Genomic DNA, 24,623 nt, shown 5'->3' on the forward strand with positions numbered 1-24,623 from the left:
CACGGCTCTATAATACTCCTCCACTTACTTCTGTCTTCAGCCCCGACACTGCCTGACTTACAAAGCCATTTATATTCTCTCCTCATACTGGTCATTACTTGTCGCTAGCTGAGATTTCTTATCTCATGTTCCTTCTCTTCCACTCTGGGAAACAGCACCCATGTAGTAGAAAAGCATACATGGTCTTTGGCATCAGTTCAAAATTTGGATAGCACATTTGCTATTTATTAGCTGGGAATGGAGAAAAGTGCTTAAACTTTCTAATTTCTTAAACTTTCCCAGTTTCTTCATCCATTAAATAAGGATAATAACTCCTAAAAAGTTAAGTGAGGTGATGTATATAAACACCTTTACAAGGTTAGGTGTGATGTAATATGACGGTGAGGTGGGGGTGGATGATGACTAGGTATTAATCGTCTTTTATATTCTATGTGGGTGTTCTCAGTGCATCTCACTGTGTGCCTGAGGACTTTGGTCTCCTCCAGCTTAACAGTTGATCCTGTTTAGTGATGCTAAAAATCATAAAGATCTTTTTTTGTTTTTCATAAAGATCTCATTTTTCTAAAATTCTTTTATTATCTAGAGTGGTTTTTGACTTTGAAAGCAAAATAGGACAATACAGCCTCTCTTAGGAGAACTTGATTTTGAATCTTCACATTTTTATACTTTGTATTGACCATTTAAGGAGGGCTTAATTTAAGATATTTTGGCTTTTGGGAAGTGGGGGTGTGGGGAGGTCCATAACAAAAGTTTGAGTTTAGGCCTTAATCTTCTTAGTATTTCAGTTTTTAAAAACAGGTTGAGTGAGTCTGATGGAGAGAAGATGAAAAGAATTAAAGGAACCACCCATCAGAAAGACCAAGACTCCACAGATGGGAGGGGTTAAAAAAAGAATTTAAAATTATTACTTATCTATCTTTTCTCCCATCTTGCTCGTTCAGCGTCTTCTCCCCATGCTGGATACCATTCTTCTTAAAGTAATACTCCCGAGGTGGCTTTTATTCCAAGGATATATCCTCCTTCACTAAGATTTGAAGAATTAATTTACAATTAAAATTCTCCAAAATTGGCTTCATTTATGGGTTCTCCAATCTCACTAAGTTTTCCAGAGGGAAAATATTCTTATTCTCCTTCATTTTCTTAAGACTATGGTAAGAAGATGGAAAGAGTAGACAATCTTGAGTCTTCATCCTCACTCTATATACCATGACAGGGTGGCTGACCAAAATGGATATTGTCATCCTAGTTAGCCTGGCTAGCTACACATAGCCCTTTGGCAAACCATCTCTTTGGATCAGACTGACCAGAACTGCTCCTATACCAGCATGGCTGCGTACTTTTCCTGTCAGAGATAGGATTAGATCTGTAACTATTCTGTTCTAGGGGTTTCTAGCAGTCAGCAATAAGTTAGAGGACTATCTAGAACACACAATCCAGTACAGCAGCCATCAGCCACATGTGGCATCTGAGCTTCAAATTTAAGTAAATTTAGATAAAATTCAGTTCTTCACTTGCACTGGCCACATTTCAAATACTCTATAGACACAGTGGCTAGTGGCTACCATATTGGAAAGCACAGATACAACAATTTATCACAAAAAGTTTAGTTAGGTATCACTGGTCTGGAGATCAGATTTTCCATAGGGACAACACTCCACCTCCACCCCCCGCATAGGGACAGCTTTGAACAACTGTTTTTATTGTTGACTCTTGTATTTCCCTGTGTTTTGTTTTTGTTTTTGTTTTTTAGCTCATTGGATTTATCTTTCAAAGAACAACTCTTGTAAGAAATTATTTATGGCCTCTTAAGGGAACTAAGCATTTTTTGGCTGCAAATAACAAAATATTTCTAAAATTGGCTTGAATAATAGGCATTTACTGCACTCCAGAATAAAGGGTCCTTATAATGTAGTTGGTTGGTACTGCTGTTGGGTGGTGTTCTCGAGGACCCAGGCTCTGTCTTCCCATTCTGACATCCTCCATATGTTGGTATGTCTCCTTCAAGATGGCTAGAAGTTTAACACAGTCCAAAGTGTCATCTTCTTACCTAATAAGATTAAAAACAAAACAAAACAAAACTAGGAGAGGCGGTTCTCTTTTGGCATCTCTTTTCATTGAGGGACACATTTTTTCCCCCAGAAGCTCCCAGCAGAACTGTGTTGAGACGCAGTTTGCCAGAAACAAATCGGCTGTCCATACCATGAGAGAGAGGTTGGAAAACAAATACTTGGCATTTTTAGCCTCTGTAATGGTAGATTGACTCTGCTGGTAAAGAATGTAAGGACTATCAAGACTGAAGTTTTTGTCTGTTTTGTTTGCTACTATGTCCCCAGCACCTGGGATGGTGCCAGGTGCTCAGTAAACGTCTGTTAGATGAATTAATAATAAGAGAATGTTTCATAGTGTACCATAGAAAAGCTGTCCATAGTTGCTGTAATGTGCCATAAAAAAGAACCTTGCATAATGAAGATGTGTTATGTTTGCCCTTGTAATAGCTTGAACCAGGCACTCTGGGTTAACTAGCTCTCAGAATGAACTCTTAGTTTACCAAGAGCTCCTTACAACCATTGTAAGGCAGTATCAGACCTTGGGCGATTAGACACTGGGTATCACTTTCCACCCAGCCTCTCTATTGTTAAGATGCCGCTTTGTTTTTTAATCAGTGTACAAAATATAGGCCAGGTTTGAGTTGAGTGTTTAACCTTTTTATATAACAATTTGAGACAAAGTATGCACTATTCAGTCATTAAAATGAGTGACCCCAGACCACTGTTAGATGTGATGTCCCATATTACATTACTCTCTTTGGACTCAGTTTATGGGTGGGGAATGTTAGGATGTGGACATCAAATGGGTGTTCGAATTTTCCCAGTTAGGCTCACTTCTCAAAGCACCTGGCAGTTGGGTTAATGGCTTATCCATTTCTCATTTCAATCTGATGGCTAAACTAAGATCCACTCACCCAGACTGACCAACTTTATACAACCCTTTACCCAACTCCTGGTTTCCTGGGCCCGAATCTGGGTCAAGGCTTCTGCTAACCAAAGCCATTGGGCAAAAGGCTGGACTTCAACTCCAAGCCCACTTTTTGTGATGAACTGCTAAAACTAGGCAGAAATGCTAAACTGCATATGCTAAAACTGGACAGAAAACCAAGTGGTAGGCGACTAAAGTAAAGGGTCTTTGCACCATTAATAATGTATTATTCAAAAAAAATAATGTAAACTGCATATGCTAAAACTGGACAGAAAACCAAGTGGTAGGCGACTAAAGTAAAGGGTCTTTGCACCATTAATAATGTATTATTTAAAAAAAATAATGTATTATTCACATATTATGTTGTAGAAGGGACATTTTAAGAAATTATGGCATTTCTTTTTCTTATTGGACTCACCATCATTTGTCTATTTTCAGGTGTCTAATGTGTTCCTAAATGTGGCAGATGGGAATAGTTTCTTGTTAAAAGAGATGAATCTCATGAGTTGGATTTTGCATATGTCCCATGTATTTCGAATGGAAAAATTCCATTGAAACATGCAATCAGTATTCTTCTCTTTATACTTGATTCTCTGCACACCTTCTTATTGTTATGGCTGTATTTATTCCCTCTAATATATGTACAGATTTTGTTGTAGTTATTATTACTTAAAAGAATTTGAGGATTTGATCTAAGAGGAATAATGGATTTTAAAATATTTTTTCTAGGTTCTTGCTCAGTGACTTGTATAGAATAATACTTTATAATTCATTGAATTAGTTGGCTGGAAATGTTCTTGGACATGTTCCTACTCTGAGCATTAATACATATAGGTACTTAAGTACCTTTTATTCTAACAGGTTGCTTTTCCCCCCTTGGTTTATGCAATAGAGTTCTTTATTTAGTTTTATCACCTTCTTAGTCCATGATGCTTTTATTTCAATCACATTAGACTTAAATATAAGTCTTAAGTATGTAACCTTGGCCACATCATGTAATTGTTTCGTGTCTTAGTTTTATTATTGATAAAATCAGAGCCATAAGAGTATCTGCTTCTTAAGATTGTCAAGGGTAAATGAGTCAATACATGTAAAACACCTTAGCACAATCAACATTTATTTTGGAACTATACTTGGTCAATTGCAACTGTTGGTTGACTATGGATACAAAAGTTGGGCAAAATCACAAAACCATTTTGTGAGTATTAATGAGCTCTATAGAATGTCCAGTAAAACATGTCACATATATTAGATGAAAATCATGTGCCACATATCCTTTAGTAAGATTTATAATAGATTTATGTACAGATATGTATACACACAGTATTTTTGTTTTAAACATTTACCATCAGGTAACATTGCTGCTACTTTTGCTCCTCAAGCTTATGGATGGTTCTCTAGCATATGGATAATGTCTGGATGTAGCTTGTAGCAGATGCTGTTGGTACCCTACCCAGATCTCCTTTACTGGGCCAGTGCATCCATCTCCCAGCTGCTGCGAGTATTGGCTGCTAATGACTCACACCTGTACCCTTCTCCAGAGGCCTGCCCTTGGCTGACCGTAATTGCCTCAACCAAATATGTCTGGGAGGGTATGAGATCACACCCCTACCCCCTCCTGTTCCCTAGGGGTGGCTCATAGCCAATGACTGTACTGGGGTATAGCAGCCCAGCCCCCTTGCCTTTGGACTGGACAACTTCTGTGGTTCAGGCCATGCTCTAGAGCTCCTCGTTGGATCAAGCTGAGGCTAGATTTCCGAAACCATATCTTTGCCTAGCTCCTTGCCAATTCCAGCTTGCTTTTTTCGCTGCTGGATTGTCCTAATAGCACGTCTGTCTGTCATTAGGTGTTCTAGAAGTGCCGCCTCAGACTCTGCCTAGGGAGCCTGGCCTAAGGTGTTGTTAATTTCAATTCCTCTGTTGTTCTCTTAGTTCAACCATCACTTATACAACTAACTACTTATGTTAAATAATCTCTGGCTTAATTATTTTTTCTTTTGTTTTGTTCTGCTTTCTTGGTTGGATATTACCTGATCTATATCACCCCTATTCACATCCCATGTCTTTACATATTGAAGGTTACTCAACATTAAAAGTCCTTGATCATCTTTTATAGCTGGTTATTTCAGTTAAGTATTATGATGAATACCTTGGATTTTAAAATTTGAAAATTAATTTTAAATTGTGAATCAATTACACTTCCCTGTAGGGTGATTGTAAGAATTATATGAGCTATTCTTTTGAAAACACCTAGCATGTGCCTGGAATATAGAAAGTGGCTTAATAAATGGTAGCTGTTTGGTAACTGATAATTTTTAGGAGAATTGCACAGTCTGCTTGAGATGCCTCAACTGTTGCTCTCTTACTGCCTACTAAGTACCTCTATCACAGTGCTTTATGACTTTTTTTTCCTATTTCTCCTAGAAAAAATGTGGGCTTTTGAGTGTCATCCAGTAGTGTGTTGGTCCTCAGGGGAAGAAAAGACCTGATGATTGCTTTTGTTGATTTCGATGGTGAAAATATTCCTATCCTGTCCAGTTTCGAGCTCCCAGTATGGTGAATGCAGAGTTTGGAAGAGATGTACACATTTGGCTGTTTCCACTGCATGCCAAGTCCAGTCTCTAATCTTTGTAAGCCCAGGATTTACCACAGTATTTTCAACATAGGAGCTAAATATTCAATGGATGGCTCACATGTAGTTACTACTGGTTAATACTTGATCATATGCACTAAACTGATGAAATACCTTTATCTAATTTTTGTCGTAGAAAGAATAATCCTACCCCCCATCTCCATCACCCCCCATACTCACACTGCCCATGCTATTCATGAAGCAAATGAAAGTAAAGGAAGCACTCTCATCATGATGTAGTAGAGAATGCCCATGCCCTCCCTAGACAGGTTGTCTACTCAGATGCAAATCTCAATTCTGTGATTGACTAGACACTTGAATGGGGATTACTCACTTCACCTCTCTTGGCCTCAATTTCCTCAGACAGTTGGACTGGATGGACAGTCTCTCCAAGTCTTTCTAGTCTCAAAATCTATAAAGCCTAATTAGTGTATAATTTCACTTCCTCCTTTCCTCATTTCTCTCATTCCTATAGTGAGCTTCAAGTTATATGTTTTGCTGGATATTGGGGATACAAAGAAGAATAAGGCATGGCCCTGGTTGATGAGAATCTCAATGTCTTATTTTGTGAATACCTGTCATACCAAGACCATGAGTATGCACAGTGCCAAATGTGTTTATGCAAATGTATCAAGATTTTAATTCATCACAAATTTTAGCACTTTGATCCATAAAAGTTTTATTCTAGTAGTTTTCACTTTCTAGATGAAATTAAACAAGACTGCCCTGACCTGCAAGTAGTTCTTTTAGGAAATATCAAGATAGTGTTCATTATCTGGAAAAAAACTGTGAACAGCTAGGTGACACTGTTCTCTGAGTTAGGCTCAAACTCACTTTATAAAGAGTATAATTTATTTAGGGGCTAGCAAGCAAAATCTAAAACACTTTTAAGTTTCAATCTAAAAAGTATTTATCCTGCTTTTTATCACACATTTTTTTTAAGATTTTATTTATTTATTAATGAGAGAGAAAGAGAGAAAGCATGTGGCAAAGACATAGGCAGAGGGAGAAGCAGGCTCCATGCAGGGAGTCCAATGCAGGACTCAGTCCCCTGTCTCCAGGATCAGGCCCTGGGCTGAAGGCAGAACTAAACTGCGGAGCCGCCCGGGCTGCCCTATCACATATTTTAATAAGAAAGGTGTGTTGAATGACTCCTAAACTTTGGGCTTCTTCTCCAAGGCCACATCCACCTGTTCATGCCTTTGTTCTCATCAACCATGTTTTCTGCACTGAGTTTTTAAACACTACTTTGGTTTCCAGTAGGAATTACTGTTGGGTGTTCCCAAAAATACTGTTAAGTGTTTTCAGTTTCTGAAAGCTATTTTTAAAAAAGAAAATTTGTTTTGTTTTTGACAGGGGCTGATAATATCCGGAAATATTGGAGTCGCTACTACCAAGGATCTCAAGGGGTAATATTTGTATTAGACAGTGCCTCTTCAGAAGATGATTTAGAAACTGCTAGAAATGAACTGCACTCAGCTCTTCAGCACCCACAGTTATGCACTTTACCCTTTTTAATATTGGCCAATCATCAAGACAAGCCAGCTGCTCGATCAGTCCAAGAGGTATGTCTCATTAACGTGACAACTCTTTGTCTTGTTTTTGTACTTATGCTGCCACATTGGAATCTGAAAACTTGCCTATGATTAGGGAGATGCTGGTTGTGTTGTTTTCCCACATAAAACCTTAAAGTAGAAAGACTATATCGATATATAGAAATTATTGATTGTATATCTTTCTCCACCTGGAAAGCACAGATTTTTTAAAAACTGTTTAGTCAAAGTTAAAGATTTATCTGAATATTTTTCTCATCTATTTTCTCATTTGAAGGCCTGAACATACTGAACATTTTTTACCCTGCCAGCTTACTTAGTTCATTCTTTTCTCCAGCTTTTCAAGGAATGCATCGTGCGTATTACCATGCATCACTTGCCCTCAAATGTCATGTTCTCGTCCCTCTGAAATACTCACTGTTGACTAGAAGCAATGAGTCCTATTCTGTAATCAGCCAGGCTGAAAATTGATGTCTTATCTTGCAAGTTCCATGGTACCAAATACACTTTAATATGGACTCATTTTTTATCTTCCTCATTTAATTTCACTTCTTAGCTTGTATCTCACCTATAAAAGCATGAGTCTAGTTCTGGACCGAAAAAAAAAAAAAAAAAAGAATCAGTGTCTCACCCAGCAGAGCTTCTGATTCATGGATACTGAAGGAATAAGATAGATGAATAATTGTTAAAGCTTGGATTGTAGTGAATTTTAACCTTAAGTACCATGGAATCAAAACTTTTCATGTATTCCTTTACACCTGTAACTTTCAGAATCGGTTTCTTACCTGTCCTGCAGAAAATTGGGTGCTTCCTTTAGTGACTTTGGAATAAGATCATTAATAGGAACAATGCGGCGGCCCTTTAGTCTGAAAAATTAGATGAGGAGTAAGGACATGAGATGTTCTAACTTCCAGACTTCTCTCACACTTAACATGGGACCCATGCAAGGAGCTTTGTTCCTTTGCTTGTGTTCTCATCGGCAAGCTGGCAATCATACAGTTGTTTTTGTTTTTTTTTTAAAGCGAGTGGGATGATTTTGGATAGTTCACTTTGAAGTTTAAAGTACTAAGCAGTAGAAGACGTACTACATAGAGAATTTTCATTTAAGTTTTAGGGAAATAGTAAAGGCAAGGGTTTCTTATTAAATAGAATTCATATCTATCCTCTGTTGCTTCATGCAGTGTTAAGTAGGCATCAAGCACCTTTTTTCTTCCTAGGTTTTGTGAAATATAGATAATATTAAGTAATTAAGATAAAAATAAAGCAATGCAAATCTATTCAGAATCGTTAATGTGAGCATCTTTGGCATTGTAGTTGTGGTGCCTTCCTGATCTGTTCTTCAGGCTCTTGGTAAATCTTGTAACTGCTCAGCACCAGTTTTTCTGTCTGTAAAATGGATATAATAGTATCTAATGATGGGTAGTTATGAGTGTTATATTCGTTTATAATTATATGGTACTTGCTGAAGGTGCATTGTTCTGAGATTCATTGTGGGAAATACAGGTATGTATTAAGAATACAAATAGACTATAACATTTTGTACATAAATAATGTGTTGCATCCATAATAAAATATACGAAATACATAGACAAATGACCTTATAACTTCAAATCCCTTTACTCAAGTTATGTACAATAGCTGATTTTTTCCCCCTTCAACTTTAAGGAACTTTTTTCCTTAGACACCATAAAATAGAAACTAATGTTTTTTAGAAACCCAATTCATAGCTCGGGGTGATCCTCCTTAAAATCGAAGACTGTCACATCAAAGAAAGGAAGCTTTTAATAGTTAATTACTTTGGAATATGCTTTGTGTGTTGGCTAGGTATCTTTTGTAGGAAATGGGCAAATATTTTTTTATCATTCATCTTTAGTGAGAGGCTATAAATGTAGAATAAACAGAATGATTTGAGAATTATTCAAGACGTGTATATACTAGAACATGTATGACTTTGATTTTCTATTTATATCAATTTTAAATGAAATTCGCTCAATTTTTGCGTGTAATGGAATTTGCACCATTTTGAGGACTGTTTAAGGCATTTTCCATGTGGTTATATAAACCCATACTACATACTATACTGGTGCGTGTTAACATTTTACACTTTAATTGAAGACATGGGCAAATTCTATTAGAGGTCTTGAAGTTTGTTGAAACATAATGAAGTGATCATACTTTGGATGTGGCAGAAAAAGAAATGGAAGCTTCCTATTTTTTACTCATTGCTTGAATGACAAAGAAGTTTCTCAGTATAGTAGTGTTATAATGCCTTCTGGAAATAGCCCCAGGAATGTTTTATGGATTAAGTCAATACCTTATTAATAAGTTAACATAAAAGTGGAATTGTAAAAACTGAATCTTAAACTTTTAATGAATGGTAATCTCAAAATGATTGGGAGGAGGCATGGGTAGAAGAGGAGTAGAAGATTAAAAAGTGAGCGATCTTACATGTTATTTGAAATATGTTTAGAAGTGGTCATCTGTTTACTACTCCTCTTTTCCTTATTATAAAGGTATTATTTGCCCTGAGCTCTGTTGCTTATAAACATTTTTATTCATTTATACCTGCTAATTTGTGTGCACTTTGTGTAATTTCCAAATGTGCAATTTCCAATTGCAAAATACCTGAGTCTGAGGCAAAATTTTGTTCTTTCAGAATCAAGGAAAATGTATTCAGTTTACCAAAAGCACTGAACAAGCCTTTGATGCAGTTACGAAAAGACGAGGAGTCATAAAGGCTCATTGATTCCTCCCCTCCTCCCACTGAAATTATTACATTTTGTGCTTAATGCATTATGCAAGAAATTTGCAATTATTTATCCTGTCACTCCAGTAAAACTTTTAAGAACTCATTTATCATTTAATGAGGGTAACGGAATATTGTTGAGTTTAGAAGCTGGTGAGATCTAGAGGAGAAAGCTGAATTATCACTGGGATTGCAACAGAGGTTGAAAAATCTCATGAGGTTATATATTTAGTTCCCCTCCTCTGCTATGTCATTGCCATGCTCCTGTAGAGTATGAGTGTAAGAAAGGAAGACAATGGTTAAAATTACTTTGTAACCCACAGACAGAGGGCAACATGCCCAATTATTTTGTTACCCTTTTAGAATGCAAGTGGAGTCTTGTACATTGCATAGTTTGCCTTCTGTAATAAACCTGGTAATGACTTGTGTGTAACTTAACAGAATTTTAAGATTTTACATTTTGAGAATCTGATATTAGCAACGTGTGTCTTAACAAATAATCTTTTTTTAAAAAATAGCAAAACACTGGGAGAAAGAACACCCTTTATGTACTGTCTGAAAGCCAAGCAGTTCTTGCAACAGATGTTTGTTGTATTCACTTTGGGGTGGTGTAGTTACCACAGTTTTCCAGAATTTACTCATATCAACTATGTTTGTCTATAGAAAGTATAATACAAAAATTTATAATTAAGTCAAAAGACCCACTTGATTCATTAGGGAAAATCCTAGTCCAATTTAAATAATAGAGCTCTAAAACAAGAATCATCTTAAGGGTAAATAGGTTGGCTTTTTATTTGTATTGAATTGTAATTGTATCTAATTTGTTTTACAACTCCCACAGGAGAGCATACTTCAGTTCTGAAGTTATTTAATAGATCAGGAGGATTTTATTAGAAGTTAAGTTGATATAGTAGCCAATAAATGTAATCCTATTTTCCCTCTACATAGTTGCCGACTGGGACTCTTTTGCTTCCTAGCTTTTTAAAATCTCAGTTTTGTTTTATTGGGCATCACCCTGTCTTATAAAATGACACATTTTGTCAACATGAAAGAAACAATTTAACCTTTGAGCAATCTAATCTGATTTGATATTTGTCCATATCCTTAATTCAAAAGTGTTTAACTTTTTTTTAGAAAAGTTACTTTTTTAGTACATCAAAAGTACTGAGTCAACTCTGTCAAATATTTTGAATTCTGTCGAATATTTTGAATATTAAGAAATGTGAGAACTGTGAAGCAAAGATTTTTGAAGTAAAATTATTAGGCCAGATGACTCTGTTGGTTCCATGGCTCGTTAATTATGACACAGGAAGATCCAGCTTTTAGATTAGGATGTCAGCATTAAGGTTAAAATTTGTCATCAAGCATTTCTCAATTTTCTTACAATTGTCATGAAGTTTGTTACTGTGATGTCCATGGAAAGTGGTGTTCTGTTTGAAAAGAACAAAATATAAATGTGAGAAAAGTATTTGCAAGTATTTCTATAATGATATAAACATTACTTTTTAGCCCGTGTTTTGATTATAGATATTCATATTTTTTTTTGAAAAAATACCTTTCAGTATTCTGTATAAAGTATTCAGAATACTTTATCTCATTCTCACTTTTTAGTCCGTGGACATCTTTTGGAAGAGAGTGATACTATGTGTTTCATGTTATTTGACCACTGCATTTACTTATAATTCTTGTTTATAGATAATTATTTCTAAGTATTATACTTTTTCTTCTCCGTACAAAAGGTCAGAGAGTTTTGAAGGATTGAAATGTTTGGACACTATCTGTAAATAGTAAGCCTCTAATTTAAAATTTTCATTCTATATTCATACTGCTTCACAGTGGAATGGTGTTTTTTGTTTTGTTTTGTTTTGGTATCTCCATGAAGTAGCGAATATCATCTATGATTTTACATGACAAATCTTTTATTAGAAAATACAAAACAGTGTTTAAATCATGTAGCATACTTAGTTTATTATTATTCTCTGTATATGGAGAGAAAGTGTGCATGTGTTTGTACAATAATGATTGTAAAGTGTCATATACTTTAAATCTTAGGAGTCTTCCAAGTATCTTGACCTGTGTCTTGGCAGCATTTTAGAATACTGATTTGATTTCACATAGAGCAGTGTACATACCTATTGTGTGAGCAGTCTGAAAATTCCCTTATGGGACGTATACTTATTCTAAAATGATATGAGATACAAATTATTTTTTGTCCATTCCTTACAGATGTACTTTACTCTGTTAAAATTTAATCTTAGGGAAACAATGAGAGGATCTGGAAGTCTGTTTTCCACGGAATGACTCCGTGATCTTCTGAAAATATTTATTAACATGGAAGAGAAAATAACCATCATTTCAATAGTTAGATATATTTGTAATAATGATGCTTCTGTATTTGAAAGAGGCAGCTTTTAGCTGAATACCAAAACAGAATATTTTATTGTACATTCATGTACTTTTAAAATATGTACTCCTTGAAAAAAATAATTTGTATATTTTATTTCATCGATTCTAAATCTAGCCACTTTTATCTTCCCATTCAAGGGAACTTGTATACCTGTATTTCTCACACCTGCCAAGCAATAATCATGAGAATGTGCCCTGCCTCCTGAAAACTAATAAAATTCCCATTAATGAGTGCTGCATCAAAAAGGCCCATCCTATGGAGAAAATTATTTAGATGGGATAACAAAGTATAATACATTTGAAAAATAAAACAATTCATTATGTTCTCTTTAAAAAAAAAAACAACCTATTCCTTTCCACTGTCTTCCTTTGGTAAATCATATGCCTATCTGTTTTACGTAAAGCTGGCAAATTTTGGAACTTCTTCCACTTCTTGTTCTTATTTACTCATATCCAGCTTTTCACTGCATCATTCTCCTACTTCTGCAGTACTTTTCAGTTTCCTGGTTGTTTACCTCCCCAGAGCTCCCCCTTCCCTCTATTCCTCAGCACAGACCATTGAGAACAGATTTCCTATCTTTCATGATACTCAGATTAAAAACCAGTGCTATCTTCTATTCCTTGTAGATGCAAGTGAAACACCACTGATCTCATATGTTCATGTGCTTGATAATTGAATTCTCTTCTCTTTTCTCACTCATGTTCAGCCACTGCTCACTATTTCTGTTGCCCCAGGAAAACCACCTAAACATTCTAGGTCACATCGAGAAGTTTCCCTGTACATTGAAGGCTGAGCCGGCTGTCCTCCTCCTGACTGCGCACAGCATCCTGGGCATATCCAAATCATAATACAAGAATTAATTGCCTGTAACTTTTCTGCCTACCCCTCAAGATTGCAAGCTCATTGAAGGACAGAAATAATTCTGGCTTGTTTATGTCTCTGTGCTTGATTATATGTGGTTGGAATAAGTACTACTTCTGAGTCTTACCATACGTGTGGTGCTTCCCTCCTGGCTTTAATGCCATCAACTTCATCCAGATTCCTTAACTCGACCCAGCCTGACTGACTCGTTTCCTTCACACCAAACCTGACCTTTGAATATTACTCATAAATTGCATCTTCGTGAAATCTCATCACTCTGACCAGGTTAATAATTTCACAGAGCTTTAATCCTCTAGCTACTGGATTTACACCATTTCTCATGTATTTTTATATACTTTTCATGTACTTTTATGTACTTGAATTTGTGTTTGTCCACTTGAGGACCTTGCTTATATCAGGTAACTGTTTCCTTCCTAAAATCCCTCCTAGAAAGTGGGAGGACATCTTGACTGAATAATGTTCCTTTAATATGTTTTTGACGGCCTGTATTTTAAGTATATAGAGCTTATTTCAGTTGCTAGCATAACAAACTCTCTTACTTTTTGTATTTCTCACATGGAGACCGGTATACGTTGATTTCAACATAATTGAAATCATTTTAAAGCAGTAAATTCAATTTAAACTCTCATTCAGCAAAGGCAACAAATGATTCTGAGGAGAAAGTTTACAGAACGATTTCCTTGTCCCCAGTTCCACTTATTTATGTCCTTATTTATTTCATTTGCAGAAGAAAACTCCATTTACTACACATTCCATAGCATACAGAGTTAATAAAACATTTGTCAAATTAAATGAATTTGAAAATGGACACATGGTTAATGTCAGTAAAGTAAGGTGCTTTGAAGATAAAAAGCACAATAAGCGTTAGTTATTATCATTATGATAATTATTTTCATTATTATTATTACATAGTGTCTGCTTAAAAATACCTTTCGTTACTCCAGGATGGCTGAGGCTAATGAGAGGGGTTACCCTGCTGGGTTTTATCCAGAACTAAGGAGTTGAGACATAATGCACTGAGGTTTTATTTTTTCTTAATAAATCTAGAGACATTTCTCCTTTTTCCCAAAAAATAAAATAAAATCCTGTAATGCAGAAGCATTTGAACCTGTTTTGAATAGTTGGAATGTTTTCTTAGGTGATCTCTAAAAAAGGTATTTGAGGAATAACTATATAGGTCCTCTGAAAGGCTCTAAAAACATATGCATTGATTTCTAAATAGAACCCTTTATTTCTTATTTAACTAATTACAGAAGTCATATAGAGCTCAAATTTATAAACTAAAAGAAAAGAGGGCATAATTATGGGGATGAAAATGTAAAGCTTAATTATCACAAAAATGAAAAATTATATCTTTGGGAAGTTATAAAAATATAGCCAATTACATGAATTAACTCCAATATTTCAAGAAGGATTATTCTTTAGAAAGAAGAGTTTAAGGTTAAGCCAAATTATTTGCAAGATACTACAATGACTGCCATCACAAGTCAGAGATAAAGGAAATATTGAAACATTTTAACAGGCATATGTGTGTGTGTGTGTGTGTGTGTGTGTGTGTGTGTGTATGTCAAACATACATCCAGCCTCATAATCAGGAAGACATTAGTGACATGTCTGAAGAAGACATTCCCTAATATTATTGCAAATTAAATAAGAAAAGACCTCAAGAGAATGAAAAGAGAAAAGGTGCCTGGAGCCAATGAATTACAATTGACAACTTAAAGGCTGTTGAAGAACCAATTGCTGGAGTGATTGCCAAGCTATTCATGGTGTGCAGCAGACAGAGCACACCAGAAAGCTGGAACAATGCCTTCAGTTCAGCAATATTGCTTCAAAAGAATGGAAAGAGGGAAACGGGAAGAGCCACTGACCCTGAGACCAATTTCCAGGCAGCTGCACAAACTATATACTGTAATTAAAGGTTTTGACCAGTAATCACAGCAAAGCCAGACTACAGAAAGTCTAGGGAGCCAGCAAAGTTTATAATGAGGCAGACATCCTTAACTTTAAGCATGGAAAAAGCAGGTAGGAAAACCAGTCCATTTTTTGGCAGTGGCTTTGAAAAGCTCTGCTGTATTAACACAAATATGAAAATCACATATTTGTTGGTCTTCTTCCTCTAAGAACAAAAATGTACAATGAAAGATACCTGCTTTCATCTTTTGAGATGAATACTATACTCTGCTCCTTAGAAACGTAAATTTTCTCCTTGCCACTTTTTTTCCTTTACCTGTGAATCACATGTGCCTTTGCTGAAAACAATGAGCTAGACCTACACAGTGATACAAAGGATAGACTGCCACTTAGAAGTGGCCACTCTTCCAGAGTACTCGAGCTCTGGTAAAAATGGACTAACCCACACCTGAGGGCTATGTCTATAGAACCTCTTTTCCCTTTTATTAGTGGATAATCTAGAATCTTTTTTTCTTTCTTTAGTAATATCTCTTTATGTAGACATCCACATTCAGCCATGACTCTATTTAAATATTTACACAAGTACTTGGAGGAAAAGGGAGGTATTTAGTAGTTTTGAATGAAGGTCTGATACAGACTTCCGGTACAAATGAGAAGGTGGCAACAGAAGTCTAATGAACAGAAGCAGCATCTTATTTTGCAGACACCATGTAGTTCTCCCTGACTGGCCTATTAAGAAAGATCTTTGTGTTTGATGTCACTGTATCCAGTAGTGAAATGTAGATTACCTTCTTTGCAAAGAAATTCTGAAATAGAAATTTTACACATAACATTCCGACAAAAGAAAATGACAAGTTTTCTACTAAGCTATAAAGGAGTCAAGTAGGGTTTCATTTTGTTTAGTTTAGGTTTATAACTTAACATTTTCATTGTGTCAAGCATGCTGTGCATAGATTGAGTTTACTTTCACTCCACACCTGAAATAAGAATGCTCTATAAAGAATGCTTAGGTAGTAAATGGTCCCATAAGATAACTGGGATCGTTTTCTTCAGTGACAAGTGAAACAACTAAACCTTATGGGAAGAAGGTTCTGCGTATGAACCATGAAATAATTTGGAGGTTCCATAGAACATCATAATTTTAACATGTAGAATTTGTAAAATATGATTTATTTTTAGATTGTGGTGATGACTAATGATTTGTCAAGGCAAAACTAGTCTTTATTGAAAGGGGCCAGAGTGGAAAATCTGGGTAACTTGCATATAGTTTAGACAAGGAGAACAAAGAAATAATGACACGAAAATAAGAGCTTGGCAGAGGAATCCTTAGAGAACAGCTGGTTGAAGAGTTACAATTGTTAACGTGCTATAAAAGAGATTTTCTCATGATGCCTTCGCATATTGCATTGAAGAGAAGACTGAATAATCACTGGAGAGATCCTGAAAAATAGGCCCAAAAGATCTTGAGATAGAGGTATAATTTATATGCACTAAGTAGTATCATTATTATGTTTTTTGTCATTATTCAGAAGCAAATCATAGTGCTCAAATACCCTAATTTTCAAAAACGTAAAAACATAAATACTTAAGAAAATTTCTTATATAAGAAGATTTACATTTTACTCAGTTCTAGAAGTTTCCTTTAAAATGGTACTTCCCCAACTTACTGAAAAGGTAAGTCCAAATGTCTGAATTATTTAAATCAGTGTGTAGAGATTCATTAAGTGTAAAAATGCATGTATCTGCATGTTTTGGGCAATAAAAAGATGACAATTTCCCATAGTTGTATATGGCCTTTGATGTTTTTCTTTAATTAAAGCTCAAGTTTGGACATCTTTCTGTTTTTCCTTAATTAATAATGACTTTTTAATGACTTTTATATTAACAAGCAAATTAAGCTCCTTTTTTTTTTAAGCTGAAAAAGGGAAAACAGACTTTAAGGTAAAGCATAAGATCACCAGATTGCTTGAGCCTGTTATAGTTAAGAGCAATTCTTTATTAATATAGTTATCCTCTTTTATACTTCACCAGAAGCTTTTCTTTTTCTCTCATATTAAGTCTTTTAAACTCTATCAGCACAGTTTTCTGCTCTAGGGAAATATAGTCTTTAATGATTCTAATGCGCAATGCCCCCTTTAATTATTTAGAACCTTAGTTCTAGCAGTGTAGATGCGGAAAGTATGGGATATTTTGTTGAATTTGTACTAACTTCATATTATATGAAGCCCTAGACATTGCTTTTTTTGGTAAAACACTTGAGATGAATCTGTGTTTTTGTAGTTTTATCTGTTAAAAATGGAATACAAAATTTGTAATTCCTTTAGTACTTGTTCTTATTTGGATTCTAGTTAGTCAAGATTTTGCCATCTGGTTCTTTAGCCATAGTAAAGCTGAATTGAAAAATGTGTGCTATTAAAAATGTCATATTTCTAAGATGTTAAAGCAAGAGATATGGCCGTAATTGCTGGGTTACTTTCACTGAAATTATTTTTGGAATAACGTCTCTTCTCCAACTCTGCTCACAAATATGTACAAGTTTGTAATGAATTATGGTTGACATTACTTGATCCATTCTCTGTCTTTTAAGATTATACAACTACCATCCTATGGAAAATGTGTGTCTGTCATTTTCATTTGGATCTCCATGGAGTATTACATAATCTTTAAAATCCATTTGTTTCAACTTTAAAAAATCCATCTCATTTAAATTAATAATCTGAAAGGCTAATAAAACCACATGGTACCTTAAAAAAAGATTTATTTATTTATTTTAGAGAGGCTGGGGGAGAAGGAGAGAGAGAATTCCAAGCAGACTCCCTGTTGAGCACAGAGCCCAGGCTCAATTTCATGACCCTAGGATCCTAAGCTGAAATCAAGAGTCAGACACTTAACTGCCACCCAGGTGCCCCTACATGGTACGATTTTAAGCAGTTACAAAAAAGTAAAAATATAGTAAAAATATTCTCTGTTCTCCTCATGTGCCCTGTCTGCTGTACCTTAAAACTCTCAGCCTTCAGTGAGACCACTTGATTACCAGGCTTTGAATGTCAAAAGGTTAGAAACACCAACTTAATGAATTTTGCTTAACAACATAATGAAATATATGAACTGTATATTAATGAAAGTAATTATCTTAAAGGTGGTACTTCTGAGACATGTGCAGTAAGATACTATAATCGTTTCAGGAAAGTTAATTTTAATACTTTAGTCTCTAGATTGTTACCTTGAGTTTTAAGCATTTTATGGAGGAGGCAGGGTTTTATAGGAACTCCAACTCTGATTTCAGGAGGACATATTTGTGAGTATAGGAGGATATGCATCCAAGGAATCATACTTTAATTATTTTAATTATGAAAAACTTCAAAGATACAGATAAGCACTAAAAATGCTGTAACAGTGAAACTCGTCCACCCATTATCCAGATTCCACAAATTTTAACATTTTACCCTATTTGTTCAGATCTTTTCTTGAAAGAAACAAATCAGTAAAAATGCATTTTGAAAGCCCCTTCCCCTCACTTCTGCAGAAGTGAGTGTATCTTGAAGTTGGTATCTTTCCCAACATACATTTTTATACTTCTAATACATATGCATGTATCTCTAAGTAATATACAGTAATGTTTTGTGTGATAAAAATTTACATAAGTGGCATCTTAGAGTGTATACTTTGTCATGGTTTTTTCATTACATTTTTTGAGATTATAGGATATATGTAAATCTCATTTATTTTCACTGATATATTATGTTCCAAGGCATGACAGTGCCATAATTTTATTTATTTATTCTTATTGATAAACTTTTAGGTTGTTTCTAGATTTTTGTGATTACAAACAAAGCTGTTGACGAGTATCTTTGTACATGTTTCCTTGTGTGTATATGCAAGCATTTCTCAAGTGTATATATGTCACATTGGAATTGCTGGATCATAGGCTATACACACGTTTAACTTGACGGCTATTTAACTTGGCACTCTGGGTTTAGAGGTGACAGACAGTAAGGCCCCGAGGTCAGACTGTCTGGATTTAAATCCCTCTTATTGTTGACCAACTGAATAACATGGAGTAAAAACTTAGATCCATTTCCTCATCTGTAAAATGGGGATAATCCTTGAACCTACCTCATTGCAAATAGTGAAGATGAAGTGAGGATTGAGCACATAGAAGGCTCAGGATTAGCTGTCAGCTCCTCAAGGCCTGTCTCTATCCTCTCTGGACAGAGGCGTGAAGAGGATTAAATGGCACTCATGACACTGCCTGGCATAGTGTCATGAGTGTTTATTAAGCACACAGAAATGCGACAGAAAAGGCAGTTTAGGTATCGTATGTTTATATGCTTTGGCGAGTGCTTGAAGAATAAATTCCAAATACCAAAATAATTTTTTCAAAAGCAGTGAAGACCATACACAATGCTTATAACTTGGGTTAGATTAAATGATAAGCAGTTTATTTTACTGCCATTCATATAGACTGTGTTCTTGTCAAACTCTTTTTTACCCTTATGCTGACAAAGTGTGCTTGCTTCTGCTGTTGTGAGGAAACCAGGAAAATCAAATCTTCTGGAGATTTTTACTTGTGAAACTTGACACTTAAGTTTGTTCTCTACCGCGTTCCAGATAGATCATTCTGCCTTAATTTTTTAATTTGTCAGGTTTGCAATACTGTTAGTAGCTCTACCTTAAAAAAAAAAATGCAAAAGCAAATGTAGAATGTTGTACTTTGCCTGTGCAAATGAAGGAGTTGCTTGAACAAGCTGTGGATCTACCTGCAGATTTCTAGGTTTCTGTGAGGCCCCACAGAAGCCCAGAAATCTGCTTTTTATAGTGTGTCACTTGGTGTGTTCTCATGATGTGATTGACAGGCTTGTTGTTTCCTCTCTTTGAAGGCCCAAGAGGTTACTGGGATTATTTTAGAGTGGCGTTGTACCGATTCTTACGTTTAGATTTAAATAGGATCTCCTCAAGCCTTAAAGGTGGATTACTTTGCATTACTTTTATTGCTTTTCAAGTGTTTTTGGAAATATTTAAGGGTCCTAAAGAGTGGATTTCCCAGAGTGTGTTTTCTTTTGGGGGAAATCTTAAGGATTAGTCATAGACTTTTCCAAAAGCCCCTAAGTTAACCTAAAGGACCCTGATTACAAGAAGTTACTTAATTAAAAAAAAAAAAAAATGAAAACTGGGCATAAGAGAAAACCTCATCGTATCTCTGTATTCCTTATAATAAATCAGACCTGTGTGTGTTTTTAACAAAAACGAGGGTGTGCTTTTTTTCCCCTCTTCATTCTGTTTCTTTTGATCATTGATCTGGGTGACCCCACGCTCAGGGTTTTTTTTCTTCATTTGACATGGACAGATTTTTGAAGTATAGCTCTCCTTTGGGAACCCCAGGCAGTTCCACTTGACTAACCTGTGATCTAATGAGCAGTAATGCGGGGTTACAGTGGCCATTTTGTGTGCTTTGAGGAGGATGGCGAGACGGAGTGGGAGGAAGGCGATGTCTGCGCAGAAAAAGAGAGGCAGGGTGATCGAACAGTGTGAAAAAGACTTGTTAACTCACATTAGTTTGCCTGATTTACTTCACAACAGGTCAGGAAAGGCCAACAGCAGGGTTGTCGTTAAATTGCAAAGTTGAAAATCCCAGTATTAGAAAGCTTTGAGATCTCAGCGTTATTAATTCCAAAGTTGATTTTAACTCACCTTTGAGTTGCAGCGCACGGGGTACCCTAGCATCAGACTTTTCTCCAGTCTTTATATTTATGAAATACTCCTCCAGCCCTCGATTCCTGTTGAATGCTGCACACTTTAAACGTCCTATAGTGGTTGGGCCGCTCTACCATGAGCTTGGAGGTGAAAGAGAAGCCCAACATGGAGCAAGTCGTTGCACTTTTTGTTTGTCTGATATTCAAGCCTTACTGAGGTACCTGTGCTTTCCATTTTGAAATGTTGCAGGAGTGCCTTTGTGATTTTCTATCCCGATAATGGGAGGAAGCTCTTGAATTTGTCCCTGCGCCTCTCTACTCTGGTGTACTCTGGTGTGGGTCTGCGTGCATAAGTGTGCACACGTTCACAGGTAGTCCCCGTAGAATACTGTCAGAGTAATTGAGAAATCTAAATTAGATTTCAGCATCCTTCCTTCTCCACCTTGAGCTTCAACCGGTGTTATTTTACATCTCACTGTTGTTTATGCCTTTTACGTGAAAGCGAATGATGACTTAACCAAAAACAAAATCCCCCAATTTCCTGGAAAATGTTGCCTGGCTTTTAAATGTTATTACAGGAACCTAAAAATGATTTTCTTGGATTTATTTTCCCTTTTACATTCAAAAGTCTATATATTACCCCCAAAAAGTATAATTATCGATCACAACACTGCCTTTGTTTGACTACCATTTCTAAAAGTCATCTCCCTATGGGACTGAAGAACAGTTGATATTGCCAGCTTTTTAACTTTATATACAGAGAAAGAATATTTAAAACCTGTGTCTGAGATAGAAATGGAAGCCCAGACAAATGGCGGACAAGGCTGCAAGCTCCACAACTGCTTCTTGCCTTAGGGCGTAGTATTTATGTAGATTTAAGTGTATTCTTTGTGCCACAAGAGTGCCCAGAGACCCGACTGGCCTTCTCTTTCAGTCCTGGTTCAGGCACTTTTGCTGTGCTAAGGAGAATTGCTCAGCAAAATAAAGATACTTTAGGCCAAATTTAAATTTAAGCCTTGCCTAGTGACTTTATATGAAGACTTAACTGTAGAACCCCTAGCCCCTTTATAGATATGCCTGCCTATCTGCAAATTGGCAAAAGCGATTTTCCCAAAGAAGAAAGATACATTGGTGCGAAATGTTAAGCATATTTTAGTTGTTTTTTTAAAAAAATTTGGTTAGTTACCGAACAAAACAACTATTCATTTTTTCAACTAGTATTTTTTACACACTTGCTATGTGCCCAAATACTGTATAAAGAGATGTGAAAGATGGATTAAATATGACCCCTTTCCTCAAGTTCCCTATGTGTAACAGATGATCACAGTATATTATGGGATGAGCCAATAAAAATATGTAAAGAGCCCTCTGGAAACACAAGAGAAACTGAAATGAATGGGAACTAACATGTGTGCGGTGTCCAGTGTGTTTCATATACAGTGTATATGGTAATTCTCGATTTCCTGGGAAACATGGCATTACTTCCTTATGAAATAATAAATTACCCAAGATTGAACTAGCGACCTGAATCCATGTCTTTGGACTTGAGCTCATTTGTTCTTTTGACCACACCACAACAGTCTCTTGTCATTGAATTTAAAAAACAAAAAAAAACCAAAAAAAATTATAAAACATAACTTAATTTTCTTTATTCTTTTCTTTCTTTCATTTCTTTCTTTCTTTCATTTCTTTCTTTTCTTTCATTTCTTCCCTTCCTTTCTTTCTTTCTTTCTTTCTTTCTTTCTTTCTTTCTTTCTTTCTTTCTTTCTTTCTTTCTTTCTCTTTAGTCTCAAATTCTTCTCTTGAATATTTCTTGCTACTTGGACAGGCCCCAGCTGCCAATTTGCAGATGAACCCTTTTTACAAATGAGCTGCATCGAAATGAGAGTAATATACTGAAGAAACTAAGCCAAGTATGTTTTTATATATTTGTGAAACAAAATGACTATTGTATTCCAGGACTTGGGGGAGAAAGTCTGCTGATTTGGGCGTAACTTATGTCCAGTTTATCTTAGCTTTTAGAAATCACACAAGACTGAATGAGAGAGTTGAGGACACCAAAAGCAATTTCTGTAAACAGCCAACCTCCTCCCTAGGGTTTCCTGGCTGTAACCCACCTCCAGCAGCTTTTAGGCCCATTCATATATTCATCGATTTTGTAAATAAGAGACCAGAAGGGAAGGTAGAAAAGAGTCTTTGCAGGCGGATGGAACAGGTTAAGAAAAAGAGTGAAGATCTAAAACAATATGTCATATTTGGGGAATTAACCATTCTATAAAGAACATAACCCTTGATGTGCTTAAATGGGAAATACCCATAACAGAGTTAAAAAGAGACTTTTGTATTATCTAATACTTCCTTTTTTTGGTACCTCTTACTACTAACTACCTCTGCCACCCAGGTAACATGTGATGGAGGAAAGTCAGACTGGCATTTTAGGCCAAATCCTCCAACCTCAATGTGGCAGGGGATTTCTTAAATTCTCCCTACCTTTAAAATGCTACAGGCCTACTGAAGGATAGAACTCATTAGAAAATATCTCATATATCTCCAAAGAATTCTGAGTCTTGATTTAACACCACTGTTTTCTTTACCTAACAGAATGGCACCATATCTCCACTCCAAAAGTAGTTGATGTTCTTGTTAAGACACTACTGATCTGCCTTTTATCAAGTTAGTAAATATTCACTGAGGAAAGAGATCTCTGTTTTGATTACTGGTATATTCATAGGTGCCTAGTAATAGCTCCTCAAACATAGTGGGTGCTCAGTAAATATTGTCAGATAAACAACTCCATGCCTGTGGTGGGCCAAGTGTACTGTGTAATGATCATGATGGACCAACTCCCTGCCTTGGTGCAATGTTCCGAGTTGGCAGTTTTCAAAACTGTTTGCTTCCTAGTATGCTAACGGTAGCTTATAAAGATGGATAAAAGATAAAAACTTAAAATTTTAAGGAAATGAGAGAAAATGGTAAGTCATTTAAAATACCTATCTGAATTATGTACCCTGGTGCCTTTTTTGTTACTGTTGTTTTTATTTGTGGGAGTTTCCATGTGTTACTCTTTAGCTAAAAATCTTTAATGATGTCCTATGGAAACATAATTCAGATATTTCTGACAAGATTTTGTAGGATTCTTTTTATCTTTGCACTTTAAGAAATGGAAGCACATTTAGTGTCTTAGAGACATGTGATTTCGAAGGAACTCTAAATAAAAGGCTTAGATAACTAGTTATGGTACAACTCAGAAATTTGGTGAACATCAAGATTAACTGGCGTGACGTTTGCTAAGGCAGGTGGTAAATGTCAAAAATGTATCTACTGGCCCTGTATAGCATATATGCATCAAGTTTTGAGAACCATTGTGTCTCTGGGGTAATCATCTGAAATGCCTTTCATCTGTTTCACTAATTGTTTCACAGACTAAACCCTGTTTAGAAACCTTCACATTGAGACCACACTGAAAACACATCTGCATTTAAAGATAGAGATTTTTTTTTAAATATGTGTATATGTATCCACATAAGCTGTTGTTTAAAACAATCTGTTTTTATAGCAGACCCTTGATACCTATCCGGGTATATTCTAAACTTCCCTCCTGGAGAAGTCACTTAAATAATGTGTAACATTGATACTTAAGAGAGGAAAGAGTACGTTACAGTCATTTTTGCACATTTTTCAGAAATTACTTCCATAATTAATATTTCAGAAGAGGTTTGACAACCAAAGTCAGTCTTTTAATGGATAGAATATGTGTAGGAAGCTAATTGCACTGGAGACCTTTACACACAGCTTCTGCCTTTGGATTATGAGAATCTGA

The 24,623-nt window shown here is 35.7% G+C and overlaps 1 protein-coding gene across 5 annotated transcripts in view; it reads left to right on the forward strand.

Moving 5' to 3' along the window:
- Positions 1-24,623, forward strand: part of ARL15 (ADP ribosylation factor like GTPase 15) — a 404,586-nt gene that overhangs the window by 190,448 nt on the left and 189,515 nt on the right. For all 5 annotated transcript variants that reach the window (XM_025434385.3, XM_025434383.3, XM_049109271.1 and 2 more), the window contains one exon: positions 6,965-7,173. In XM_025434385.3, the coding sequence (XP_025290170.1) occupies positions 6,965-7,173 (209 nt within the window). The remainder of the gene's footprint in view (positions 1-6,964; positions 7,174-24,623) is intronic.

This window comes from Canis lupus, chromosome 4 (assembly GCF_003254725.2).
Source record: "Canis lupus dingo isolate Sandy chromosome 4, ASM325472v2, whole genome shotgun sequence".
Lineage (NCBI taxonomy): Eukaryota > Metazoa > Chordata > Mammalia > Carnivora > Canidae > Canis > Canis lupus.